Consider the following 26,106-nt stretch of genomic DNA (forward strand, 5'->3'; position numbering starts at 1 on the left):
TTATAATTTGTATAAAGCTCTTATCAATTATATTAATTATATTAATTCTTACTTTGCATGCATGCAGACCATATAAAAGCATATAACTAAATGTAAACATTCATCAAACCCATCCGCTGATACGACTGACAGGTAGACTTTGTCCCTACGTGGCGCTGCAGTTGTCCATTCTCCAAATTCAAGATGGCCGACAGCGTTTCCACTAGATACGTGATAATAACAATAAAAACGTGTTTATATAAAAGTAAAAAATGTTTCCGCATCTTTGTCATCGGCGTAAAAACAGTACTATCGATCAATAATGCCTTTGTGTAAAATCAATTTCTTATATGATGATAATTCTTATGAAAATACTCATGTGCCTTATATAGAAAAACATTTTACTTATATATAATATTTATTTATTATCAAAATGTGCAATGATGGATCGAGTGATTATGATTGTCAGCAACTAAAGAAAAGATTTTATAGAAGTGTTTTTGAATTTGATCAAACAAATATTAATGAGGTTATTTATCAGAAAGAAGAAATTATGAGTGATTGTGTTGAATCAAATAAAATATCTGAAATCGATATAACAACTACTTCAACAGTGCCTTCTAATAAAGATAGTTTGGAAAAAGTTATCAAAAATAATGCACCAATTAAACCAAATGACAGAAACGTACCTGATTTCTTAGAAGAAAATCAAAGTGAAGAACTACTTAATATTTGTTACGAAAGGAGACACAATATGGAGTCAAAGTAAGTTTCCTTTTTAAATACCAATTTTACTAAACAATTGTTATCTAAGTAACTCTTATTTTTATAATTAACTTTTTAATTTTTTTGTTTTCAGAGGTACACAGACAAATAATCAATTCATAAAAGATTATCCGCAGCATTATTTGGTAGATAGCATGGATCATCAAAATATTTATAGATATAATCCAAGATTAATGCAATATAATCAAGAATTAGCATTAACAAAATCACATTTATACAATGTTCATTGTAATTATAAAAAATTAAAATCTCGATTTCACAAATTACATGGAGATTATCATAAACTTTTAAGTATTGCTGCAGAATTAACAGCAGTTCTTGAAAATTCAGTAAAAGGACAACCCGTTGATCTGCAAGGAATGTTAGAATCTTGTATGAAGATATTTCCTGATTTATTTAATCAAAACATAAGAGATGATTTGCACGTATGTAATTTTCTTCTTAATTATACTAAAAGATAAAATTGTTATGTGTATAACATTTTGATTTATTTTTAGGTAAAAGTACAACCGTCCAACGATACAAATAAACGAGATATTAAGCCTAATTTTAATATCATTAACGTATCACCAAAGTTGTTAGATTTTAAAAAGATTAAATTACATTTAATAAATGGAAATGTTAAGACAAAACTACTTCTCTTGCAAGCCTTACGATGGGTAATGGATATATTTGATGTGTTTTCAAATTGACACGCATAACAAAGGTGACGAATTTTTACAGAAAATTACTTTAAGTCAACCTGGAGAATGTGATGAATCTATACACGAATATATAAGTAGAGATTTATTAGGATTACATGGTCAGATTGCCAGTGATAATGGAAAATCAATTTTACCATATTTACTAACACCAAAAAATGTTCCAATGCCACATCCATTGCAACAATCAGCAGCTAGATTGTTAAATACTTTTGCATCTTTACAATGTGGTAGAGATTATTTATCTATAGATTCATCGGTAGTTAAAGTGGTATGTAAATATATTGATTAAAATCTATTCTAATTTACATTAATATTTATATATGTGAAAGTTTACAGAATGTAATAAATGTGTTAGATATTTAACTGCCTCAATGACAACTACCAAGATGGAGTAGATTCTTTAACATATGATATGACACTGTCAACTTTACAAAAATTATCATTGCGCAAGCAACAAAGATTATACATGATAGATAGCGGATTGTTGGAATGGTTGATTTATCATCTGCACAATGAAAGTAATACTATGAGTTTTTATAGATTAAAATATGCGACAGCTCTTTTAATGAATTTATCATTGCATAAGCAAGCTCAAATTAGAATATCTACTAAATCATCATTACTCGTATCAACTCTTATAATGCTTCTGGCAATTGATCATCCTTCTGTAAGTAAATTAATCTTATATGAATAATTATTTTGTTACGTTTTTTTTATTTATATTATTTATTAAATGATTATTTATATTAGGTATCACCGTACGTTAATGGTGCATTAAACAATTTTCTTATGAATGATCAAATAAATGATGAAGCAAAACATGCCAATCTTTTATCAACATTGGAAGAATTATGTACAAATAAAACTGGAGAATTAAGGTATACAAAAAAATAATCTAATAATTCTGAATAATTTATTATTATTATAAAATAGAATCACATTTTTTATGGAATAATATTTTAGAAAATATTTGGAACACATAATAAAAGTACATAAACGTGAATGCACTATCGATATGGAAGATGAAACTATTTCTGATAATGATAATGTAAGTATTATCTTAGAATTTGATTATAATTAATTATTTGTAATTAATATTAAAATATTTATAGGAAGAATTTGATGTATTGGAAAATGAATTGGAGGAGAATGATCCTGTTAAAAATCATAAAACAGAATTATATGGAGAAGTATTGCTGTCAACGTGTTATATGATTACACCGGATACATTTCCAAAAGAATCTCTAAACATTGGTAAAGTTTTGGCTAAACCTTCAGACACAAAATTACTACCACTACGGAACAATAAAAAACATAATCAGTCTTGCAGTAATACTAGTTCATCGTTATTACTTGAACATATTCCAAGGTACTCATCACCTCTCTGATTGTAATTTTTATTTCATATAATTATAAGTTTCTATATAATATTTTAATTTTAATGAATTAATTAAGATCCGTATGGAAAGAAAAAAAGAAAGAATCAAACATAAATCACAAGTATCAAAAGTTGATATTGATTTAGAACATTTTTCGAATCATAGCAATCATTATTTTAATTATAATAATAATAATACAATGAAATTAAATAAAATCAAAGTTATTTCAAATAAAAAGAAAAATGATTTAGAAAATATTTCACAAACAATAAAATTACCTAATGAATCTAATATGATGATTCGTTACAAACAAATTGACAAAATTATATCAAGCAATATTCATGATGAAAATATGACAAATTTAATTTCTACATCTAAAAAGCATAATATAATGAATGTACAATATGCAGAAGACAAAAAACGAATTAACAGAGACTCGATTAATCCAAATTCAACAAAAGTGGGCACATTTAAGCAAAATCTTTTTAAAAAAGCAATGACTGATGATGTTACAGTATATTTATATGAAAATCAAACTTCCAAGTGTGTCAATAATTTAATATAAATTATTATAAGGTGAAATGATGTAACAATTCGAAATATTATTTTGTAATTTATTATGTATTATTAAATTACAAACATCATATCACCTTAAATGAAATATTTTGATTATTTTTATTATCGATATTGACCTAAAATTGTCTTTTTTTTCTTTTTTTAGAGAAAGTAGTACAATGACAATACCATCTTCAATGACTTTAGAATCTGCACATGAAAGTAAAAAAGGTATAAATTAAATAAAACTAAAATATTTGACATATAACTATGATATGCTTTATAAAATTTCAATTCTCTTTGCAGGACTAGAAAAATTCAGCAGTATTGCATCATTGTGAGTGAGCAATAATGTATAATCATTATACATTTTACTTTTTACAGTTTTTGCACATTTTTTGACAATAGAAATTCCACGATTTTAACGTGTCCTATGACTTGTTGCCTCCTTAAGTTGAAGGTTTTTTTTTTTATTTTATATTTAATTCAATGAAATATTTATTATGAGAATATTCTATATTATTATAATATTTTACAGAACCAACATAAACAATGATAGAGATGAATTACCTGATAATACTGTCGATACAATTGAATTTAAATGCGAGAAAGAAGAAGAAGAAGAAGAAGAAGAAGAAGCATTTTTAGCCAAACCAAAAATTTCAAGAACACCTCCATGCTTACATTAATGTACGTATATACATGTGCACACAGGTATAATCATAGAGAGTAAAAAAATATGAACACATAAATAAATGATAGCAAGTAATACAATCTTCATTGCTTATATATAATATTAGTTAAATATTTTATTTTAAATAGTATACAAAAATATAATTCTTTAAATAGATTTGTTATCAGGAGTATGTAACAAATGCATTAGAACTTAAACTATCTGTATATTTGCTATTTCTATTATACAATTCGGAAGATTCAGAATCATCGTAATCGTTGTCGTTGTTATGCGAACGAACAGGTACTGGTTTGTTGTTTCTTGGCCTATTTAATAAATTATTACGTTTTTTCTTATAACTTCTATTTAAATCATTTTTAATATTAGGATAAAGTCTCGGAGAATAAATATATCTAGGATGAGTACCAGAGCCAGTAATTTTCAGTATTATTGCTTTTCCATTACCTTTCGCATAATTGTTAGGAAGATAGTTTTTCTTAGGCCCTTTTATTAAATAATTTAAATTACTTTTGGAAGGATAAATAGACGAGTATTTTGTTCCTCTATAATTAATTGGTCTTTCAGGCTTATGAAAATTAACATCTTTGCCTTGTACATTGGAATTATAATTATTTGATAGAGAACTTGATAAATCGTCAAAAGCTTGTTGACCATGATTTTGATTGAAACTTTGAATATGATCTTTGATCTTTTGATTTTCTTGCATGTTAAATATATCAGATGAAAATATCTTTAATGCATCATCCCCATAATTATAATTTCCTTTGAAATTAAAGTTATTGCCTCTTTGTTTTCCATAGAATTGTTGATTGTCGTTGTTGTTATTAATGTAAATGTCATCGATCATAGACGTATCGGAATCTTGTTCATATTCTGTAGAAGGAAATGACAATGGAACTTTAGCAGGATAATTTCCAGATATCAATTCAGTATGAAAAAATCCTTCATGTTGATGCTCATTATTTGAAAATTGAGACGAATCAAAATGCCTGTACTTTCCAAAATCAGATTCTTGATTGCTATTATTAACAGAGTATTTTCCAAAATGATAAGGCAATTGTTCTTTAACAAAATTAAAATTATTATTATTATTATAATTTTCATAAGTAGGATCTATGTATCCTGGTAATCCATTATTCGTAGAGTAACCGGTTAAAGGTATATTACCAACTTCAAAATTTGCTTGATTTATTTTCCCACCAAAATTGTAATCTCTTTCTCGATGTTCTGTATTATAATTATTCATATTTTGTTGATTTATACTATCTTCGGGCATAAATCTTCCATTAAAGATTTGTTTGCTTGGTTCAAATCTATCGTTCGGTTTAGAATAATAATCTGTAGAGATTATTAGTTAAAGTTAATTGATTAATTAATATTAGATCGATAAAGTAATATGATTAATAAAAAAATAAATACGTACTGCTAGTGGATGATGATGATGATGATGATGCATGAACCATCATAATGATGGAACACACAAATATTTTATACTACAAAAATAATACATTTTGTTTATCTTATCGAAGAAATATATAAATGTTATAATACGTATGAATATTAATTAATTTTACTTACAAATTGAATTCTTCTCATCTTGATAAGAATTAATTATACAGAATGAAAAAGCAAATCTTTGAAAGCTACAGTTGTTAACTAAGAAAGAACTTGCACAAACTGATGTACAAATCTGCCGCTTACTATTTTATACCTCTTGAGAAATGTCCCTCCTTACTTACGGAAAGGTAAAAGCGATCTTGAAGTACACATATTGATGGGATACTGAATAGGTCTGGTTGACCATACAGAGCATAGAGAGAGAAAAAGTCAACCTGCTTTAATTCTTTACTTTTACTAGTTCTAGTTATTTGCAATAGGTCAGTAGTATAATTGCTACTATATTTCATACTTGTTCTCTCAATATATTTTCCTTAAAATTATATAGTTTTTTTTTTTTAATTATTTTTAAACAATAAAATGTATTTCTTTTTTTCTTCACCTAACTTTTACTTCATTCACACAATATAAATACTTGCATATATTTGTTGTTACTTTTCCTTCAAATACTTTCTACTTTATGTGCATGCAAGCACGTATCCATTTAAACGCGTGCTTGCTGAAATTTGATCAAGTCAATTTGAATAGACGACGTTTTTACTACCTTTCGATACTACATAAAAAAAAAAAAAAAAACGAAATCGATATGTGACTTCGATGTTATCTCTTTATCTTTCTTTTTATTTTTCTATCCTTTGTCTCTTAAAATGTACGATGAATTATAAAACGAAAGACATTTATTCAAAATAATTTCTAGATTTATAGATAAATAAATCATTTGTAGAATTAATAGAAATAACCGGATTATAAATCTAATTGTTTTTTTTTTTTATTGATGACTTTCTTTCTCGGAGCGTATTAGATGTTTGAATGTAAAAAAAAAAAAATAATAATATAGACGAAAGTTATATTGAGAAGTAGCGTAGAAAGTAAAATGATAATGGAAAGTAGACACTAGTTGACAGTAAACTTGTTACTCATTAAAGAAGATCAAGTTGCAATTAAAATAAAATATAAAAAAAAGGAACTTTCGTATACAGGTTTGACACGCTTTTTAAATCTCTATTTAAAAATAGTTCGCATAATATTGATATATAGTATAATAATAGATATGTACATATAATAAAGTTTAAAATAATTACTATATACGATTAAGATACTTTGTAATTCACATAGTTAGTTAAAATTACTATGTAAAAATGTTTAGAAAGTATGTGAGTTATATATTTTTACACGTAGGTGCATAGTTTATTTTCGCGAATGAATTCATTTACATTTATGCATGCGTATTGTTTACTTTCACGCATGCGTATTATAACTTTCACGCATGCGTATTATTACTTTCACGCATGCGTATTATAACTTTCACGCATGCGTATTATTACTTTCACGCATGCGCATTATTACTTTCACGCATGCGTATTATTACTTTCACGCATGCGCATTATTACTTTCACGCATGCGCATTATATACTTTTACGCATGCACATAGTACAAGGTCGTGTTGTTTCCATGACTAATAATGACATTTGAAACACTGTGTAATGTGTGTCAAACTATGGCTAACGAAGATAAAAGGGAAAGTGATTTAAATGAAGTGGTCTTGCAGGAAAGTGTACTGGACACGCAAGTATATATGCTTTGATGTATCTTTCGCGAATTTTGATAGTGTTAGGTTATAATATTTAAAAATGTGTGAATATTTTATAGTGCGAGACCATTGCGAAGAAACGTCCTAAACGTGTGTTGCATTTTTCTGACGGGGATTTAGAAGAATATTCATCAGAAGATGAGGTAGATAAGTCGCAAGCAACTAAAACTGTAGCTGAAATTGATCCGGTAATTAAATACATACATTTATAATTATTTACTTATAATTTTTTTTTATTTATTTATCAATATAAATAAATTCATTGATTCATAGCGTGCACTTAATTGGATACCTTGGACTTGGCACCAAACAACATTCATCGGTACAAAATTATTGGATGGTTGTGATTATGTGGGTGAATGGTTGGCCAATTTTTTTGGTATTACGACGCCTAAATATCAATTTGAAATTGATGAATTTCATAGATTGCAAGCTTTACAAAATGAAATGATTCATAACAACGATTTAGAAATGGGTGGTTGGAACAATCAGAACAGAAATAATCTAATCAATGATCCCAATTTGATAAAGGATTAAGCATGCCTTTTTCTAATATCTTTTTTCTAACTGAAGTAATAGAAATTTATATGTAAAAAATAATTTGACGTATTGTCTTATATTTATATCTATTTTAACATCACAATTTTATACATAAGTAGAAAGAATTGTCTAGAAATAGTATTTTAGAAATCTAGCTTGTATTTTTTTTTTTAAATATAGCAAATCAAGTCATAAAGTTAAGTCTTATAAATGCTTTATTAATTTTAGCGAATAATTTATTATTTACTTACCTTTCTTAGATGCAATCTTTTATTATTGTACTTTAGCACAGTATTTGAATAAGTATGATAATTAAAAATATTTAGAGAAATATTTATATTATTAATTTTGCATTACTTTTTATATAATGTTAATATTTATTAGTAATCAGATAGCATCAAAGAAAACTCTCAAATTATTAGTAAATATGTTTATATTTAATTAAATATATGGTTTTTTTTTCTTGCAGTATGACCAATGCATATATACATTACATTTTAATAACTTATTTATTAATGCTTGAAAATGTTTAATATGAACTTTTAATGATGCATTTTACTGTATTTGAAGTTTACTGTAGTAAGTGAATCGACTTAATCTTATCTTGTAAATATTTACTACAGTCTTCTATAAGAGGAACTTCATTAACACATACATTTTGTAAGTAAACAGCAAATGTTTTTTTTTCTTCTTTCAATTTTTAATAAATTATGTTTCTGGTACAAACCTTTGTAAAGCACTAGTTAATGCCAATAATGAGCTTTGAAGGCCTTGAGGTAAATGCCTTTGTAACCAAGAACCTTTATACTGTTCTATATGTGCTAACATTTTATTAGCTATGTCAGTTCTAAATGTTGGTGGTAAATTATATACTCCTAAATTGATAATAGCAAGACCCATGTTACTATTAGGATTAATACCAGCTATGCTCAATGTTCTACCAATTCTACAAGCAGTCAGCATCAAATCAGCTGTTAATTGAAGTTCCTGAATTTCCATGGATGCAAATTTAGAAGATAAATTTCCTTCGTACAACGAATGAGAGATACGTTTGATTTGTTTCGTCATTTTCTGTTAGAGATAAAAGATCGTTCATTAGTTTAATATATAATATACAATAAAAAAAATTAATATTTTTTTAAGACTAAAGATGTAAACTTACAGCAAATAGATCAGCCGGTAAATTTTCTAAATTAACATTATCGGGATCTGTCAGTAATCTGTATAATGTAGATCCACGATTGTCCGGTATTTGCTGCAAATCTTTAGCTGATTGATTTTTACTTAATGTCAATACTAATGTATCTAATCTGCCTAATTCTAAAATTGCACTTCCAATTTTATATTCTGAATCTTGAAAAATGTGGATATCTAGTAATTTTGTAATATGCTTTTGCCTATAACAAAATACAAAAGAGTTAATATTTTATTTAATAATAAAACATATATGTATAATCGGGAATCAGTTAACAAACATAATGTATTTAAACATGATGTTCGCTATCCAAATTGTTTGTTAATCGATCACCTAGTATACTCATATATATATACAGAATGAAATAAAATAAAATCATACCTAATTAATCCAAATACTTCAGGCACATCATAATTATCTTCAATTCCTATATCTATATCTGTACTTGGATTCCACGAAAGTCCTGCTGCTATCAAATATCCAATCCAAGCAAATGGATGAGGAGTTAGATGATGACTTCCAGACCAATGAGCAACTACTATACCAATAGAATCTTGTTCGAGTGCAGTTTTGATTGCATTTTTTGTATTTATATATGTTGATGCTGGACATCCTGCCAAGCTATTGTAACTTGCTGTTCCTGAACTCGACAGAATATTACCTCCAGCTATTCTAAATGCTTCTGTCCATTCGGAAAAATCATAATCTGCCTGTAATATTATAAACATATAACATATATTCTTTTAACTTTCAATTAATTGTAACATTTGATAAAAAATGTACATATTTATTATACCTGAAATCCATATTCAACGAGAATAATATTTGAAGGAATGTAATTAAATTCTAATTTGGAATGTAATCCATTGGAACAAAGTAGTAAAGTTGTATTCGAATTTAAATTCAACATGTGCCATAATTCCTGAAGGCAGGAATACGATTTATAAACCTCCGACATATCTGTTTCTATTGTTTCATTTACAGACGAACTTTGATCTAAGTTTTCAGGCTGAACTAATAAACTAGCCAACCTTGGTCCAACATGTACATAACTGAGACTAGGAAAGACGGCAAGTAATTCTTGAAAAACAGGCCACATTTGTATGAGATGATGTTGTCCTAGATTGGAATCAACGTCCAATGTTGGTACTAAGTCTAAATGACGATCTCTATAAAAAAAAAAAAAAAAGAAGAAAAATATTATATCGATGATGCGATATATCAAAAATATACAAAAAATATACCTGCAGTATCTATCAAGCGTAACCATTTCAGATTTAGTATAACAAAGTTGCCAGTCGCAAGTTGATGTTAGTCTAGAGTAAAGATGTAAATGAGATATTTTTAATGATGACCATAAGTCAACCATGTGTAATAAATATTCCAATGAAGGTATGCGACCTCTTGGTGAAATATCCAACAGTATTCCACGATGTATGAATCTTGGTTCATCTTTTATAAGAACAGGTTCTATTTCACATGTTTCAGATGTACTATCTTTTTTACTTAAACGCAATATTTGCACAAATGTGCATACTGCATAATGCAATCCAGGTAAACTTCCAGCGCATACTTTAATCGAGTTTTGAGAAATGTGTAATTGATAACCATGAGAAACATTGAACAAATTCTTATTCACTATACATTCTATTTTGTTCTCGCTACATAATTTTCCAGAACTTGGTTGAACTTCACCTATTTTTACATCATGACCTAATTCCAGTAAATGCGTTCTGCTAACTTCCCAAACATCTAATATTCTGTGTATGGATTCGCTGCCCTATAATAAAAAAAAAAAAAACATGTCAAATTAGTACGATCAAATATAATAAGTATTTGAATATATTTCAATACCTGTATAATGGATATAAAAAGTTCTTTGCCGATAATAAATGGAGGTGAAAAATTTTTTAATTCGCAAATAGTTTTTGGTCGTGGCCAGAGTAAATTATAAATTCCTTCTTTTTCTGTAGAACTTTTGTTAGGACTATCTTTTCCCGATTCTTGTAATGGTATATCGTATACTGGTTCAGATGATTTATTGGACTCAATAGATAATTGGCTCATATTGCTCGAAATACTTTTTTGACAAAAATTTCCTTCCGAATGTAATGCAATTGGACTATGCATAGATTCATTGTCAGTAGATGTAAAATTGGATACAAATTTTTGAAAAAGACTATGCAAACTCTGTTTTCCACGTGAAAGATCATACGGTGTTTTTCCTGCAAATGTTCTACAAAAATATATGTTAATAACATTATAGATATGTAAAATGTTAGAATATGCGATATTATAATAAAATTGTTACCCTTTTACAGCTCTTATAAGAGGATTCGCTCCAGCTTGTAATAATTCATGACATATAGATAAATCACCACGACTTACTGCATCGTGCAATGGTGTAGCACCCCATCCATTCTCTGCATTTATATCTGCACCTCGGTCTGTAAATGAAAAGCTGCATTTTTATTTTATCAGTGTTTTGTATTACAATTAAGATTAAAGTCATTAAGCATAATCAATTTTACCAATCAAACAGTTAATGACATCTTTATTTCCATAACAAACTGCCCAGTGAAGTGGAGTATTTTTACTACCTTGCGAATCCCAGGAATTGATGTGTATACCTGCGTCTAGTAATTGTGTTACTTTGTCTATTCTGTAAGTGACATTCATTAATACATACAGTAAATATTTTTCATATAAGTTTTTTAATGTTCTTTTTTTGATTTGTTTTAGACTTACTCAGAAGCAGCAGTCGCTCTTAACAATTCTTCAATATAAATACGACGTATTGTATCGGTAGATGCTAAATCAACAGCATTATGTCCATTTGCATTTTGTATTGCTGGATCTGCTCCGCAGTTCAACAAAGTCCTTACGATATCCGCTTGGTTTGTCTAACATATTAAAACAATTATAAAGAAAAAGTATTGATGAAGAAAATACTAGTCGAAGAAAGTTGCATAACTTTTTTTAAATACCTTGGATGCATATGATAAAAAAGTTCCTTCTTCTAAGAGAGGTTGATTTAATATTTTGTCTTTTGTTATTCCTTCAGCCATAGAACCATTTTCACCTACATAAGAAAGAGTTAACATAACAATTAAATTGACGTTTAAATTAATTGGTTAAAATGGCCTATGAAAAGAAACATTTTTTAACTAAAATTATTTGACAGTGTTAATATAAATTGTGTATTATAATTTGGTGATGCTTACATGCTTCTAAAATGGATCTGATAATATCAGTACGTCCATGTTCAATAGCAGTACGAATATTTTCACAAATGTCTTGCATCTCTGCTTTATCTTATTAAACATCTAAATTACATTATTGCACCGTATCAAAAATAATCATTTAATTTTGTCAGTTGTCAAAAATCATACGAAGCGTAATATCGCGGTACAAGTTATCGGCCTGATCAGGGGGATAAACTCGTAGGAGAGAAAAGAAAAAAAAATAGTTTAGTTACACTCCTATACCATACATATTTTCTGTTGTTGCGACACTCCCGCACTCTACAGGATTTATTTCTAAATGAAATTTATGAGAGTTGACCAGTATAAACACATAATCTAGAACTATGATTGGTTGATATCGAACGAGTATACGAGTGACAAATTGAAAAAATTAAATAAATAAATAATATATTACACATCAAGTAAAATATTAAATGAAATAAAACAATCAAATCGTAAGTATTACAATGATATATTAGAAGTTATAATTTCCTCGTAAAAATTCGAATTTTTCCGCCATTTTTTTGAAACTTTAAAAGTTCCTAAAAACTAATGACAAATTAACAAATAGAATATAGAATTAGAATTAAATAATCATTCAGTTAAATATTGTTGACTGATATATGTTTAATAAGATAAAGAATTATCGATGTAAAGTGATAGATCGCTCACATGCAAACAGTTCGGTAAGATTTGAAACGCGACGCCGTGAGCGCCGGTATACCTGTATCTCGGCTATATCTACTACGCAACTTCCGCTAACTCGCTTGAGGAAAATGGACGCCTTTGTGTCTGTTTTCTTCGTATTCGCACTATAAATACTGTTTCCCCGCTATGCACCAGATTTGACATGGCGATGTTTACGCGGTACCGTGTAATATGCAAGTGAAAGTCGTGAGGTGATATTCAGTTGGGTGCTTATATTCGTGATCGGTTTAAAAACGCGATCATCCAAGTAGGCCACAACCACGGATTGACAATTGAGTGGATATCGTCTACGGGGAAAAGTTTTTTGCTAAAAGGCTCGACACGGTCAAACCCAACTATTTGGAGAACGCTCTATGATTGACTAGAACTTTATTTACGATTGAAAATTAATGTTCTCGCTAATGTGCACACTCTGCCCGCCAAAATTATATTACGCATAGTACATTTGAGATCATAAATAATCGTCTTGATTGCTTGGGGTAAGGCAATTGATACAACCGAACCTCCTTACATATACTTACAACTTTGTTTTTATAAGCTTAGTCAATACTTTATGAATTTTTATGTATATTATATAGTTATTGATATATTTTATTCTGTTATTTAGCAGATTCTCGTGTGTTCTTTTGGATAATTCTCTTGTATAAATATCATCCAGTGCTAATGTTTTCATATGTGTGATGTTGGATGGTAGACATTCAACGAAGAAAGGTAATCATTTAGATGGTACTTTTAATATGCTCATATTAATTATTATTTATATTTATCATTAATATTATTACGATTAATTCAATATTTTGATTAATAAGATTAGTGCATATTAACATGGATAATATCAATTATTGATATCATCCATGTTATTATTGTATCTGATCAATGTCATATATATATCTATCTATATATATATATATATATATATCATATCTTAGTTTTTATTTTCTTTCCGCTTACTTTTACTTGTTTTTATATTAATTAAATTTTTATTACTTTTGATAAATTTCTTTAAATTAATATAATATGTTATTATAATGTTAATTTAATTGATTTAATTAATTTTGACATTATTTTTCATTTTAGTGATATGCCATGTTGCAGATTTATTTTTTTTTTGTCCCTTTAAAAACTTTTAGTATAAACAAATTTGTTTGTAAGTTGGTAATATTCATATTAATTACAATTTAGATAAAAATTATAAATACATTTTTGTTATTATCTTATATTTTGATTAATGTTTAATTATTTGTTGTTGTATTTAAATCACCTTTTGTAATTTTATTTTGAAAAATGAATGAAATGCATATATACTATTCATCATAATTGTGAAGTGTATGAAATGATAATTAAATTATTAATTTCTTTTTATTATTTATCAAATTTTCTGTTATAGGACAAAAAATTGGTAAAAATGGATCGATTATTGGAGGACCCACGTGCTTCATCAAAGTTTGGTTGAAATTTTCTTTTACAACATGGGAACTTAAAAGAGACTTCGTTAAGTTCCCGATATAACTTTTAGTGTTAGTGTTCTCTGACAAGAGTTGTTAGATACTATTCCGTTTAATGTTGATATGTGTTGAAAAGTTTAGGAAATGCAAGTACAAAAATAACAGCGATGATTAGTTTGAGTATATGTGGCAAAAGTGCTGCATTTAAATATATTTTGTTTCTTACGTCTATATTATATTGTGAGTAGAACTTTTATACAATGTTAGTGCAGTGCTTCATATATCGGATTGTTCTATGAAACCAGAGGGAAAAGACAGGAAAAACACTGGAATTGATTTTGAATCTATTTTTTGTCCAGGCTGTAATGCCAGAACAAATCAAATTCAAAATGAATGGGGTTATTCCAAGTGTGCCAATTACTACCCTCGCTGGTATCGCCAGTCTTACTGACTTGTTATCTGAAATGCCTCTACCAACACCGCTGCCCCAAACTCTGACAAACAAGTCTCTCCTGTTTCATCCAAGAGTGGCAGAAGAAGCACAAATATTGTTAAGCGTACGAGATGAAACTTTAGTGCCCCAGCTGATATGTTCTTTGTCACAAACGTCGTCGGAACATATAGAATTGAAGGATAATTATGCTAATACTGAACAACCCTTGGAATCAGAGCAGAATACGCCGGAATTGTTGAAAGCCATTCTACAGTTAAATCCACACGTGTTTAAAGGACCTCAGTATAATTCTCCAAGAAATTGGTCTCAGGGTACTCAGCAGATGCATTCTAATCAATCACCAGCAAATTATGGCCGCTTCTCACCATCTTACTCCAATTCTTCAGGGTCCAGGCAAACGCCACAAGGTAGTCCTGCTCATCCTGCTGCAGCTAGAACCGTACTCCCACCACCTAGCGGTATCTCGCACGCGCAGCACCCAAGAATGCCAGTTACACCTCAAAATCATGCAGATATTTCACAAATGTCTCCTTTTGCCGTGCCTTCTCCATCTCCTAGAGGAAATGTTATGACGGAACAAACGAGAACATCTACTACGCCGCAGCATGTACAGGATGACTCCAGTTGTACAAATCCTCTGTCGAATATAGCTCCTCAACCAAATATGTATTCTCCAGCTCATATGAGCTCGCCTAGTACACCTTTGTCGTCTGTGGGTAATGTAACGCCTCAACACCATAATATGTCTGGTATGACGCCGCAACACAATATGCACATGACTTCTCCAATGCGTGCAAACATCCCTATTCAACAGCAACAACAACCAATGAACATGCAACAGAATGTCTATGATCCTACGATAAATCAACAAGTACATCATTCGTTGCAAAGTAACGAGCATATGGATATTAATAGCGGTGTTCAAGCTAATCAGCAGTTTCTATTAGATCCAGTTACTGGCCTTCCTGAAATAGATTTACCAATAGAGAATATTGAAACAAAACCAAGCATAGATAATACACCACAAAATCTATTGTCAGGTTCGCAGACCACCACGTCATATCCAAATCTTCATGGTGTTAATGTTGTTAATACTTTAGATCCTACTAATATTATACCAATGCAGCAGCATCAACAAAACAACAATTCAGACAAAATGTTAAAAATGCCCACTATACCGACAGACAAAATGAAAGAACCTGTTGTTATGTTGAATAGATTATCTGTAGAAGATCAGACTCTTATGCAAAAAAGTTTAGCTGCATTTGCTGAGAAATCTCCTAATCGTGCAGCAAGAATGGGAATAACCAATCGTGATGAAGTTAAGAGCGAATCTGACAGCGAAGAAGAAATAGGTAAACACAATAAATATTTTAAAGCACGTGCAAAGGAACGTCAGGTTCAAAAAGAAAAAGAAAGAGCGGAAAGGAAGAAAAGTGAAGATAAAATTCGTAGGAGAAGAAGAATATTGGATGACGATGAGGAGGATGAAAAGAAGGAAGGTATATATTCGCCTTCAAAAGCTAAAATAAGAAAGGTTGAGAAAAAACTAGTTCCAGTTCTATCTAAATTAAGTGTAGAAGAATTAATGGAAACTAATACGTATCAACGATTTAACTCAAACATAGAAACAATATTTGAAAATACAGAAGATGTTGCGACTAATGCAGAATTGGATGAAGATGGTGATGTGCCTCCAGAATTACTTATTCCTAAATATCAATTACATGATTTATGTACCGAAGCGGCTAAATTGAAAGCCTTAGGAGCAATGGAGTCTATTCCTGCAGATAGATTGGTTAGATTACTAAACATATTAGAGAAAAACATTCGTGATGGAGCACGAGTATCTCCCTTAGCAGATCCTGATGACGACGTCGAAGAAAGTAGATTGTGGACGCAGTTGGCTATGGAAAGGGTACAACGTGCTGTAGATGCCTCTTTGATATCCTTACATATTATGACATCAAGTAATATGCCGAAGACAGTTTATCTGGAAGATGTAATTGATAGAGTAGTTCTTTTCATGAAATTTCAATTGCAAAACACTATCTATCCTTCATTTGACCCTGTTTATAAAATAGACACAAAAAACAAGACTGACAATTATAATTCTAGTGGACGTAAAAAAAGGGGCCATATGAAGGAAGTTCGAGAAAAGAGTATACTTCAAGTTTATAATAAAATGCACGAATTGGTTGGTCTACTCGCCGAATTATTAAATATTCAAGTGTTAACGGATACCAGTGTTCTTCATGCATCAACATTAGGTGTAGCACCATTTTTTGTTGAGTCCGTTAGCGATCTTCAATTAAGCGCTTTAAAACTTGTCACTGTAATATTTACCAAATATGAAAAGCATAGAAGATTATTGTTAGATGACATTTTGGCATCAATAGCGAGACTTCCTAGTAGCAAGAGAAGTTTACGCACATATAGGCTAAATTCGGAAGATCACATTCAAATGTTAACAGCATTAGTATTACAGCTTATTCAATGCGTCGTGGTGCTCTCTGACAATGTTGTACCACAATCAAAAGGATCTATAAAGGAAGAGGATGATAAGAAGGAAGATAAAAAGGAAGATAAAAAGGAAGAGAAAAAGCTTAGTTACGTTGATGCTGATGTCCTAATTATAAATAAGTACGAGACAGCGACTAGAATAGCTGGTAATTTTTTAACTGTTTTCCTTAACAAATGTGGAAGTAAAGGAGAAGAAATTGATTATAGACCATTATTTGAGAATTTTGTACAGGATTTATTAGCTACGGTGAATAAGCCTGAATGGCCTGCTGCGGAATTACTTCTGAGTTTACTTGGAAATTTATTGGTCGGACATTTTTCGAACAAAGGTTCGGATATGTCGCTTAGAGTTGCTTCTATTGATTATCTTGGAGTAGTTGCAGCTAGATTAAGAAAAGACGCGGTCAGTTCTCAATGTAAATTGTCAACCATCGATCAGATCATAAGGGACATTAAATTGGAACAACAAAAGGATGCAGATTATGATCATGTGAAGGACAAGGAAATCGTAGGATTGAGCGAAGATGAAGAGAGGACAGTCTTTTTACAAAAAGTACTTTTAGATTATTTGGCTGTTAACGGAACAAAGGATTCAGCTTTGGTATGTGCTCGTCACTTTTATTTGGCTCAATGGTACAGAGACTGTGCAGTAGAAAAATCACGCGTAGGACAATCAAAGAATAGTCCAACTAAAAAGACACATAAGAAGAGAGCTAAGAAAAAGAACAAACATCATAGCAGTGATCAGGAAAGTGACTCTGAAGCTGACGATCAGGATGCGGATGAAAACGACAATAATGAGCAGAAAAATTCAGAAGCTTATAGGCTTATAGAAGAAAAGAAGAAATATATTATTACCAGAATTAGACCGTACAGTACAGGACATAAGCCGGACGTTTTGCAAACTTATATCGATTACAATTCGGCTGAACTCATATCTCAGTATCTTGCATCAAAAAGACCATTTTCTCAAAGCTTCGATCGTTATCTCAAACAAATACTTCACGTATTAACAGAATCATCTATCGCAATTAGAACAAAAGCTATGAAATGTTTAACCATGATCGTCGAAGCTGATCCAAGTGTACTTGCGAGAGTTGATATGCAGCTAGGAGTGAAACATTCGTTTCTCGATCATTCTACATCTGTACGAGAAGCAGCTGTTGATTTAGTAGGAAAATTTGTATTGAGTAGACCAGAGTTAATAGATAAATATTACGATATGTTGCTAGCAAGAATATTGGATACAGGTGTCAGTGTTAGAAAACGTGTTATTAAGATCTTGAAAGACATTTGTATGGAATGCCCAGATTTTCCTAAAATTCCCGAAATTTGTGTTAAAATGATCAGAAGAGTGAATGATGAAGAAGGAATAAGGAAATTAGTTATGGAAGTTTTTCAAAATATGTGGTTTACTCCTGTTAGAGAACGACCCACTCTTGATTCTGAATCATTATTAAGAAAGGTCATGAATATTACCGATGTTGTGGCTGCTAGCAAAGATATGGGTTTGGAATGGTTTGAACAACTGCTGGTTAGTTTGTTTAAACCAAAGGAAGATAAAGACGACAGCACGAAAATGCAAACTGAACCACCTAAGGCATTGTTGACGGCATGCAGACAAATCGTCGATTGTTTAATAGAAAATGTTCTAAGGTTAGAAGAAACTAATCTAGGAGAAGTGGGTAAATCAGAGAAGAAAGGATCGTCACAGCGACTAGTCGCTTGTTTAACTACGTTGTATCTATTTGCAAAGATCCGACCACAACTTTTGGTTAATTATGCTATGACTTTACAGCCTTACCTAAATTTGAAATGTCAAACACAAGGCGATTATCAAATAATAAGTAGCGTTGCGCACACTCTCGAGTTGGTAGTACCATTGATGGAACATCCAAGTGAAACATTCTTAGCACAGTTAGAAGAGGATTCGGTTAAATTAATTTTACAACACGATAGATCGGTCGTAGCGAGTTGTTTGTCGTGTTTAGGTTCTATAGTGAACAATGTTACGAGGAACTTTAAATTAATACGAGACTGTTTTAAGAAATATTATGGCCATTTAACGGAGTACAAATCGCTATTTGAGAAAGATCCATCTAATCCAATGTTATTAAAGTATAGACCATTTTTCAGAAGAGCATTGTTCACAGTCGGTCTGCTGCTGAGGCATTTTAATTTTACCGATCCGGAGGTCATCGAGGGTTTGGCAGACAACATAAAGGATCAAGTATTTGAAACATTAAATTATTTCGTCCATCAAGACAATGACGATATACGTCATTTCACACTATCAGCTATTGGTTCTCTTTGCATACGACATTATGAATTCATGATGGTTCCTGAATTGAAGGAGCTTTATCATCATTTACTTACATCTGAGAATGCATTGGTTCACATGAGAATTCAAGTTTTAAATAACATCGAGATATATCTTCAGGAGGAAGAAAAGAGAATGATAAAGCAGGATTTGGAATGGTCGAAGATGTCAAAACAAGAAAACTTGAAAGAAATGGGAGATGTTTCATCGGGAAGGGCTAGTACTGTAATACAGCTTTATATCAAACAAATATTAGAATCTTATTTACACGTAAACATAAGCATTAGACATGCTGCCCTTAAAGTAATACAATTGATCTTGACACAAGGTTTGGTGCATCCTGTGCAAATAGTACCTTATCTGATTTGCATGAGCACGGATTGCGAAAAAGTTGTAAGTCACAGTGCAGACAAACAGCTGCAGGATATCGAGAAGAAGTACCCTGGCTTCATTCATATGAAGTCACAGATTGGTATTAAACTGAGTTTTCGATTACAGAAGATATTACAGAATGACAACACTGTAAGAGGTATGCGAATCAAAGAGGGCGAATTTCCAGGTGCACTCAATGGTTTTCTATATACTATCTTAAGGAATACGAAACAACAGAGAAGGGCGATTGTTTTATCGTTTTTAAAACAATTCGATGAATGCGCCAAAACCAGTTTATCTCAAATGTTGTACTTGGCTGATAATCTTGCTTATTTCACATATCAGGTACAAGACGAGCCGCTATTTATCATCCATCATATCGATATTATCATATCGATGTCAGGTACAAACTTGCTGCAGTCTTTTAGAGAAGCCTTGCTGCCTAAGGAAGGGAGTAATCAATCGACGTCGCATCATCATCATCATCATCATCACCATCATCATCACAACCAACAGCAGCAGCAGCAGCAGCAGCCATTTCAACAACAACATCAACAACAGATGCAGCAAGAGCAGCAGTCGCAGCAAGAGCAGCAGTTGCAGCAAGAACAGCAGCTGCAACAACAGTTTCACCAACAGCAACAGCAGCAACAGCAGCAGCAAGAGCAACAGCAACAGCAACTGCAATTGCATTTGCAACAGCAACAAATGCAACAGCAACAAATGCAACAGCAGCATATGTTGTTGCAAGAACAACACCGAGATCAGCAATTCATGCAACCGCCTATGCCACCACCTATGCAACCACCTATGCAACCACCTATGCAACCGCCTATGCAGTCGGTAGGAATGGTAGGATCGAGCGAACAGCCTCGTACAGAAAATCTGTTATCTTTGGTAGACGAGGAAGACGACGAGGAAGACGAAGAAACGATTCTTGGAAGATTACCAAATGATACGACTTTGCTTCGAGAGTACATTACAGCCAGTCAAGGTTTTCTCTTGTTACTTACATTGAGACAACATTTAAAAGATCTTTATGGTTTCTCCGATGCAAAAATTGGTCAATATTCGCCATCGGAAGGGGCCAAGATTTACGAGAAAGCTGTGAATCGTAAAAATAATCTCTTATTTAAACCCAAGGCGACGTTACAGAGGCTGAAGGAAGGTGTAAATACTGCGGAACTCGACACAGAGGGTAGGAAAAAATTGGTTAAGGAGTACTTGGACTTTAAACAATTAATGCTAAAGTACGATCCTGAAGAACCAGATGAAGGAGAGGACGGTGATACTAGTGGTAAACAATGTAACACGGATAATAATCAATCATCGAGGATTCCTAATCTCGAGGGTGATAATAAACTGACCGATGGTGCAGTGACGAGCAATACTTTGGTAAATGCTCAATATCATCCTAATTCTACGATGAATTCGTCTATCGAGCACTCGAACAATTCAATGAATTCATCATTGACATCGACTCCGACGTCTCCACGTGTACCCAAACTTACCATACACCCGACGAATCCTGACATGAAGGAACATCGTAAGCATCGTTCGCACAAGACGGAAAAAGTGAAGAAACATAAGAAGAAGAAGAGGAGAAGAATCTCCGATAGTAGCGAAAGCGGGGAGGATTATAGTGACCCTGATTTTCTAGTGTGATGATGAGTGCGGTGGTATCGGGCCCCTTCTGTGTACATAGACTTATACTCCTTCGGAGTTTTTAGAATATTCAAAGAGCTGTTCTGGTATCTCCATATGAACATATATATATATATCTATATATATATACATATACATTATTATACACATACATATATATGTATATACTGTATATCAGATCAGATGATTTTTATCAATGATATACCAGTGCTGCTCTTTAGACGCTCGATTAAAAAAAAAAAACAAACAAACAAACAAACAAACAAACAAGCGCAATGAACTTTTGTTAAAGTGAAATGGGACGATTCTGCAGAAAAGTACTAACACAAAAAACAAAACAAAAGGATATACTGTATAAAGTGAGAGAAAGTAAATGATAGAATTAGAGTATGAGAGTGTGTGTGTGTGTGTGAGAGAGAGAGAGAGAGAGAGAGAGAAAGAAAGAATGAGATTGGTGGTGCTGCGGTTAATATATGCGTGCGAGAAAAATCTTCGATGCAAGCGAATTATTATTTTGTGAAAAGCACACTTTGAGTCGTTTTTACGTAATTAGAATTACTTTGTTTTATTAAAAAAAAAACAAAACAAAAACAAAAAAGCATTACATTTAAGATCTCTCTTCGATGTGGGACAAAAACGAGACCGGGTTTCAGCTTATTTTTCATAATCATACTGCGTTATATACGTGCATGTTTTATATCGATGAATCCTAAAAAATTTAACGGGTTATTATCAACCATTTTTTTTTATATATATATATATTTTCTTCTTTTCATTTCTTGCTTTCTTTCTTTCTTTCTTTCTTTTTTTTTTTTTTTACTTAGGTATTCTATCCCTCGATAAGTAATTAATTAATCGTAATTTGAGTAAATTCACGATCTGCATTAGCACCAATAAAAATAATCATATTTTTTCTTCTTTTTCTTTTTTTTTTTTTTAATTATTCTACCAAATTGTTTATCAAATTTTACTTCTTATTTTCTTTTTTCTTTTTTTTTGTGATTTATGTATTTTTATATAATTATATATATATATATATATTTCATTTTTTTTTCTTCACTTTAAATTTGATAAATCTTTTTTTCGTATTCTCGAGTCTACTACGTGGGGTTAATGGAATCTTGTATCATTAAATACAAATATTCATTTGTTAAACTACAAACTCAATCGAAAAGATAAAATTAACAAAACAAATAAGAGGAACTTGGTTTACTTTTTTATTTTTCTTTTTATTTTTTATATATACGTGTGTGATATATATATATATATATATATATATATATATATATATATATATATATAAATAAATATATATTATTTTTTTTTCGTTTCTTTTTGTATAAAAATTAAAATGGCAAATAAAAAAAAAAAAAAATCAATGATAAGTTCGTTTGTTCTAGCTTAAAATTAAATTCAATTTTTGTTGTTGTTGTCGATGGATCTCGAATAGAGATCATTATTGATCATTATTGATCATTCGAGAAACGTCCATAATTAATAATAATACACCGAACCAAGTTCCCTGTCGATTATCTAAGTACAATGACGCGTTAAACAAATTTAAATTAAAAAAAAGAAAAAGAAAAAAGAAAAAAAATGGTTAGATAGATGAAAGGAAGGAAAAAAGAACGGAACGAACGAACGAACGAACGAACGAATGGAATAAAGGAATGAAAAGAAATGGATAAAAAAGGATTAATTAAAAAAAATACATTGCATCCGAACAAAATTTCAATGTAAATATTACAATAAAATAATAATAAATAGTAATAATAAATAATAAAATGAAACAACGTTTAGATACGAATGTTGGGTTTAAAACATGAAAAAGAAACAAAAAAATAAATAATAATAATAATAATAAATAATAATAATTAATAATAATATTACTAAAAATTAATAATTAATATTAATAATAATTAATAATAATAATTAATAATTAATAATAAATAATATTAATACAATAAGTAAGAATATCGACCAGCGCTCGATACAAAAGCTAAGATTAAATAAGTGGGAGGTGAGCTTTTATGTAGTGATTTCAAAAAAAAAAAAAAAAGAAAAAGAAAAATAAAAAATACATGTGTGTAACGTTTAAAAACACCATAAACTTTACACGACGACGCTTTCCTTCGTTTTTTTTTTTTTCTTTCTTTCTTTCTTTCTTTTTTCTTCTTTTTTTTCTTCGATCGAATTTCAAAGTATATGGAATCAACGTTAAGATCTATGAAAAAAAAAAAGAAACAAAAAAATGGGGGAGATAAAATATGGGAGGGTAAAATAATAGAATTAAAATATAAAATATATAAAATATTATAATATTATGAAATAACATAAAGTATAATATAAAATTAAAATTATAATTAAAATATATAGGGCGGACCTGTTAGACTTGCTCCACAGCAGCATGTATAATAGAAGTGTGTAGTAAAACGCATTGCCTATGCATTATATAAAAAAAGAAGGTGTGAGAATGCGGAAGAAAAGGTGGTGGAAAAGGAGAAGGAGAAGGAGGAAAGAAAAAGAGTGGGTGGTGGAGAGTGGGTGAAGGAGAGAGAGAGAGAGAGAGTGGATGGTGGAGGAGGAGGAGGAAGTGGAACAGTTTAAGAAATAATAATAATAATAATAATAATAATAATAATAATAATAAAAAGTAACGTTGTTTGTAATATGTGTATATAAAAATTTCAAGTAAAGTATCTTATTTTCTTACAAACAATATAACGGTGACATTATAAGAAAAAAAAAAAACAAAAGAAAAAAAATATTTAAGATTTTGTTGTAATATTAAGTATTTATTCAGAATTCATGTTGTCCCATGATATATAATATAGTTTGCTTTATGCACATAAATAAAACATACACACATGAAATATATGCATACACTTATACATTATATATATATATATATATATATATACACGCGAACACACACATAACACATACACACACATATTAAAACATATGTACACAGAGACACTCGTCTTTGGTCTATTTCAAAATGGTATCGTTTTTATACAAACATACTTAGAAATAAAAAAACTTCTTAATTAACAAAACAAAAGCAAAAAAAAAAAAAAAGATTATCGCGTATTAATCGATGAAATTTAATAAATAAAAGCGTGAAAAGAAATGTGTCTATTACAAAAATAATAATAAAAAATATTTCAATGATTTTGTTTTGTTGTATGACGGTAGAAGAAAATAATCATATCGGGGTTGTTCCTCCTCGTGGTGGTGGTGGTGGTGGTAATGAAAAGGAAAACAAAAAAAAAATAAGTGTTGATGGCCGCGAGATTCGGAGAGAACGTTTTATATCTCGTTTTCTTCGTCCCTTTCTTTAATAAAAAAAAAAAAAAGAAAAAAACAAAAAACAAGAAAAAATGTCGGACTTCGAAGACGTTACAAATTCAATTTTAACTTTTGAATTTTTAAATGACAAGAAGAAAGACAGAGACTTAAATTAATTATTCGCCGAATAAAAATCAGCAAAAGTTAAGATATGAACTTTTCGAATTATAATAATAGAGAAAAGTAAAAAAATAAAAAATAAAAAAAAGTAAATAAAACGTGCAAAAAAACGAGAATAAATAAAATATAATTCGTATTAACCCTTTGACTGTGGCGCACTCTCGAACAAATCCATTAAATATGAACGGGGCGCAATTTTTGCATTCGTCAGTCACTGCGACTAGTTTTTAAAAATATGCATTTTTGTTGCCACGTTGTTTGTCCGCAATGGACTCGTAAACTACTGAACCGATTTTAATCAAATTTTACACACTGTGTGAAGTTTCATCTAACTTGAAAGATAGGATAGTTTATATCTCAATTTATAATCGCAATATTTGTTTATTAACAAAGAGTCATGATTATCTCTGTTAGTTCGATAAAATTCTAACATATGGCGGTATAAAGTAATTCGTTGATTTAAAGACGTGTGTATTGGACTGATTGTGAGCCACTGCAACGCGTGATGGGGCCACCCCTATTTAAATATAAAAGAAAAAAAATAATAAAACGATAATGAAAGAACAAAGATAATAAAATTAAAATAAACAAACAAATTTCAAATACAAAAGCAATTAACTATAAACGCCATTGAAATAATTGCCAATTATTTAGTTGCTATGTTACATATCACAATAAATTCCATGTTTAAATTAATCGGTAATACAGCAATAATGGTGTTATAGTAAAAAAAAAAAAAAAAAAAAATACAGAGAACGTATATTTACGCTTTTCGTGTTGTATATTGATGGATTTGTGAGAACGTATATATACGTCTTTAACAGTCAAAGGGTTAAATATCGAATGCAATAGCAAAGAACAAA

The 26,106-nt window shown here is 30.2% G+C and overlaps 5 protein-coding genes across 10 annotated transcripts; 3 read left to right on the plus strand and 2 right to left on the minus strand.

Annotated features, from left to right (window-relative positions):
* Positions 1 to 109: 109 nt before the first annotated feature.
* LOC107071174 (lisH domain-containing protein ARMC9) lies at positions 110 to 4,392 on the plus strand. Of its 5 annotated transcripts, XM_015329933.2 has the most exons (12): positions 110 to 744; positions 839 to 1,190; positions 1,263 to 1,424; positions 1,489 to 1,737; positions 1,825 to 2,136; positions 2,220 to 2,347; positions 2,433 to 2,517; positions 2,582 to 2,838; positions 3,570 to 3,634; positions 3,710 to 3,740; positions 3,942 to 4,093; positions 4,253 to 4,392. In XM_015329933.2, exons 1-11 carry the CDS (start codon positions 413 to 415, stop codon positions 4,090 to 4,092), a joined length of 2,124 nt encoding a protein of 707 aa, XP_015185419.2. In that variant the 5' UTR covers positions 110 to 412; the 3' UTR covers position 4,093; positions 4,253 to 4,392. The 5 variants fall into 5 exon arrangements, 3 of the variants coding, with proteins under 3 accessions (XP_015185419.2, XP_015185418.2, XP_089028422.1); XR_001476406.2 differs by lacking the exon at positions 4,253 to 4,392 and having other exon boundaries at positions 3,710 to 3,863; positions 3,942 to 4,178; XR_016176507.1 differs by lacking the exon at positions 4,253 to 4,392 and having other exon boundaries at positions 2,582 to 2,723; positions 3,942 to 3,999.
* On the minus strand, positions 4,180 to 5,814 carry LOC107071178 (uncharacterized). The gene is made up of 3 exons (XM_015329939.2): positions 5,676 to 5,814; positions 5,521 to 5,590; positions 4,180 to 5,435 (listed from the first exon to the last, which is right to left on the minus strand). The coding sequence occupies exons 1-3, from the start codon at positions 5,691 to 5,693 to the stop codon at positions 4,261 to 4,263; spliced, it is 1,263 nt and encodes a 420-aa protein (XP_015185425.2). The 5' UTR covers positions 5,694 to 5,814; the 3' UTR covers positions 4,180 to 4,260.
* Positions 5,815 to 7,142: 1,328 nt separating this feature from the next.
* Positions 7,143 to 8,533, plus strand: LOC107071181 (protein FAM177A1). The gene is made up of 3 exons (XM_015329946.2): positions 7,143 to 7,284; positions 7,365 to 7,493; positions 7,579 to 8,533. The coding sequence occupies exons 1-3, from the start codon at positions 7,177 to 7,179 to the stop codon at positions 7,840 to 7,842; spliced, it is 501 nt and encodes a 166-aa protein (XP_015185432.1). The 5' UTR covers positions 7,143 to 7,176; the 3' UTR covers positions 7,843 to 8,533.
* Positions 8,261 to 12,506, minus strand: LOC107071172 (uncharacterized). The gene is made up of 11 exons (XM_015329924.2): positions 12,265 to 12,506; positions 12,028 to 12,122; positions 11,789 to 11,943; positions 11,572 to 11,702; positions 11,352 to 11,487; positions 10,895 to 11,276; positions 10,285 to 10,820; positions 9,837 to 10,209; positions 9,422 to 9,750; positions 9,008 to 9,242; positions 8,261 to 8,916 (listed from the first exon to the last, which is right to left on the minus strand). The coding sequence occupies exons 1-11, from the start codon at positions 12,341 to 12,343 to the stop codon at positions 8,554 to 8,556; spliced, it is 2,814 nt and encodes a 937-aa protein (XP_015185410.1). The 5' UTR covers positions 12,344 to 12,506; the 3' UTR covers positions 8,261 to 8,553.
* A 527-nt stretch (positions 12,507 to 13,033) lies between these two features.
* Nipped-B (Nipped-B cohesin loading factor) lies at positions 13,034 to 22,409 on the plus strand. Of its 2 annotated transcripts, none has more exons than XM_089172414.1 (3): positions 13,034 to 13,472; positions 13,601 to 13,704; positions 14,381 to 22,409. In XM_089172414.1, exon 3 carries the CDS (start codon positions 14,804 to 14,806, stop codon positions 21,770 to 21,772), a length of 6,969 nt encoding a protein of 2,322 aa, XP_089028540.1. In that variant the 5' UTR covers positions 13,034 to 13,472; positions 13,601 to 13,704; positions 14,381 to 14,803; the 3' UTR covers positions 21,773 to 22,409. The 2 variants fall into 2 exon arrangements, with proteins under 2 accessions (XP_089028540.1, XP_089028542.1); XM_089172416.1 differs by having other exon boundaries at positions 13,604 to 13,704.
* The last annotated feature ends 3,697 nt before the right edge of the window (positions 22,410 to 26,106 follow it).

Source organism: Polistes dominula, unplaced genomic scaffold (genome assembly GCF_049000335.1).
Source record: "Polistes dominula isolate Pdom_NZ unplaced genomic scaffold, Pdom_raw_medaka contig_73, whole genome shotgun sequence".
Classification (NCBI taxonomy): Eukaryota; Metazoa; Arthropoda; class Insecta; order Hymenoptera; family Vespidae; genus Polistes; species Polistes dominula.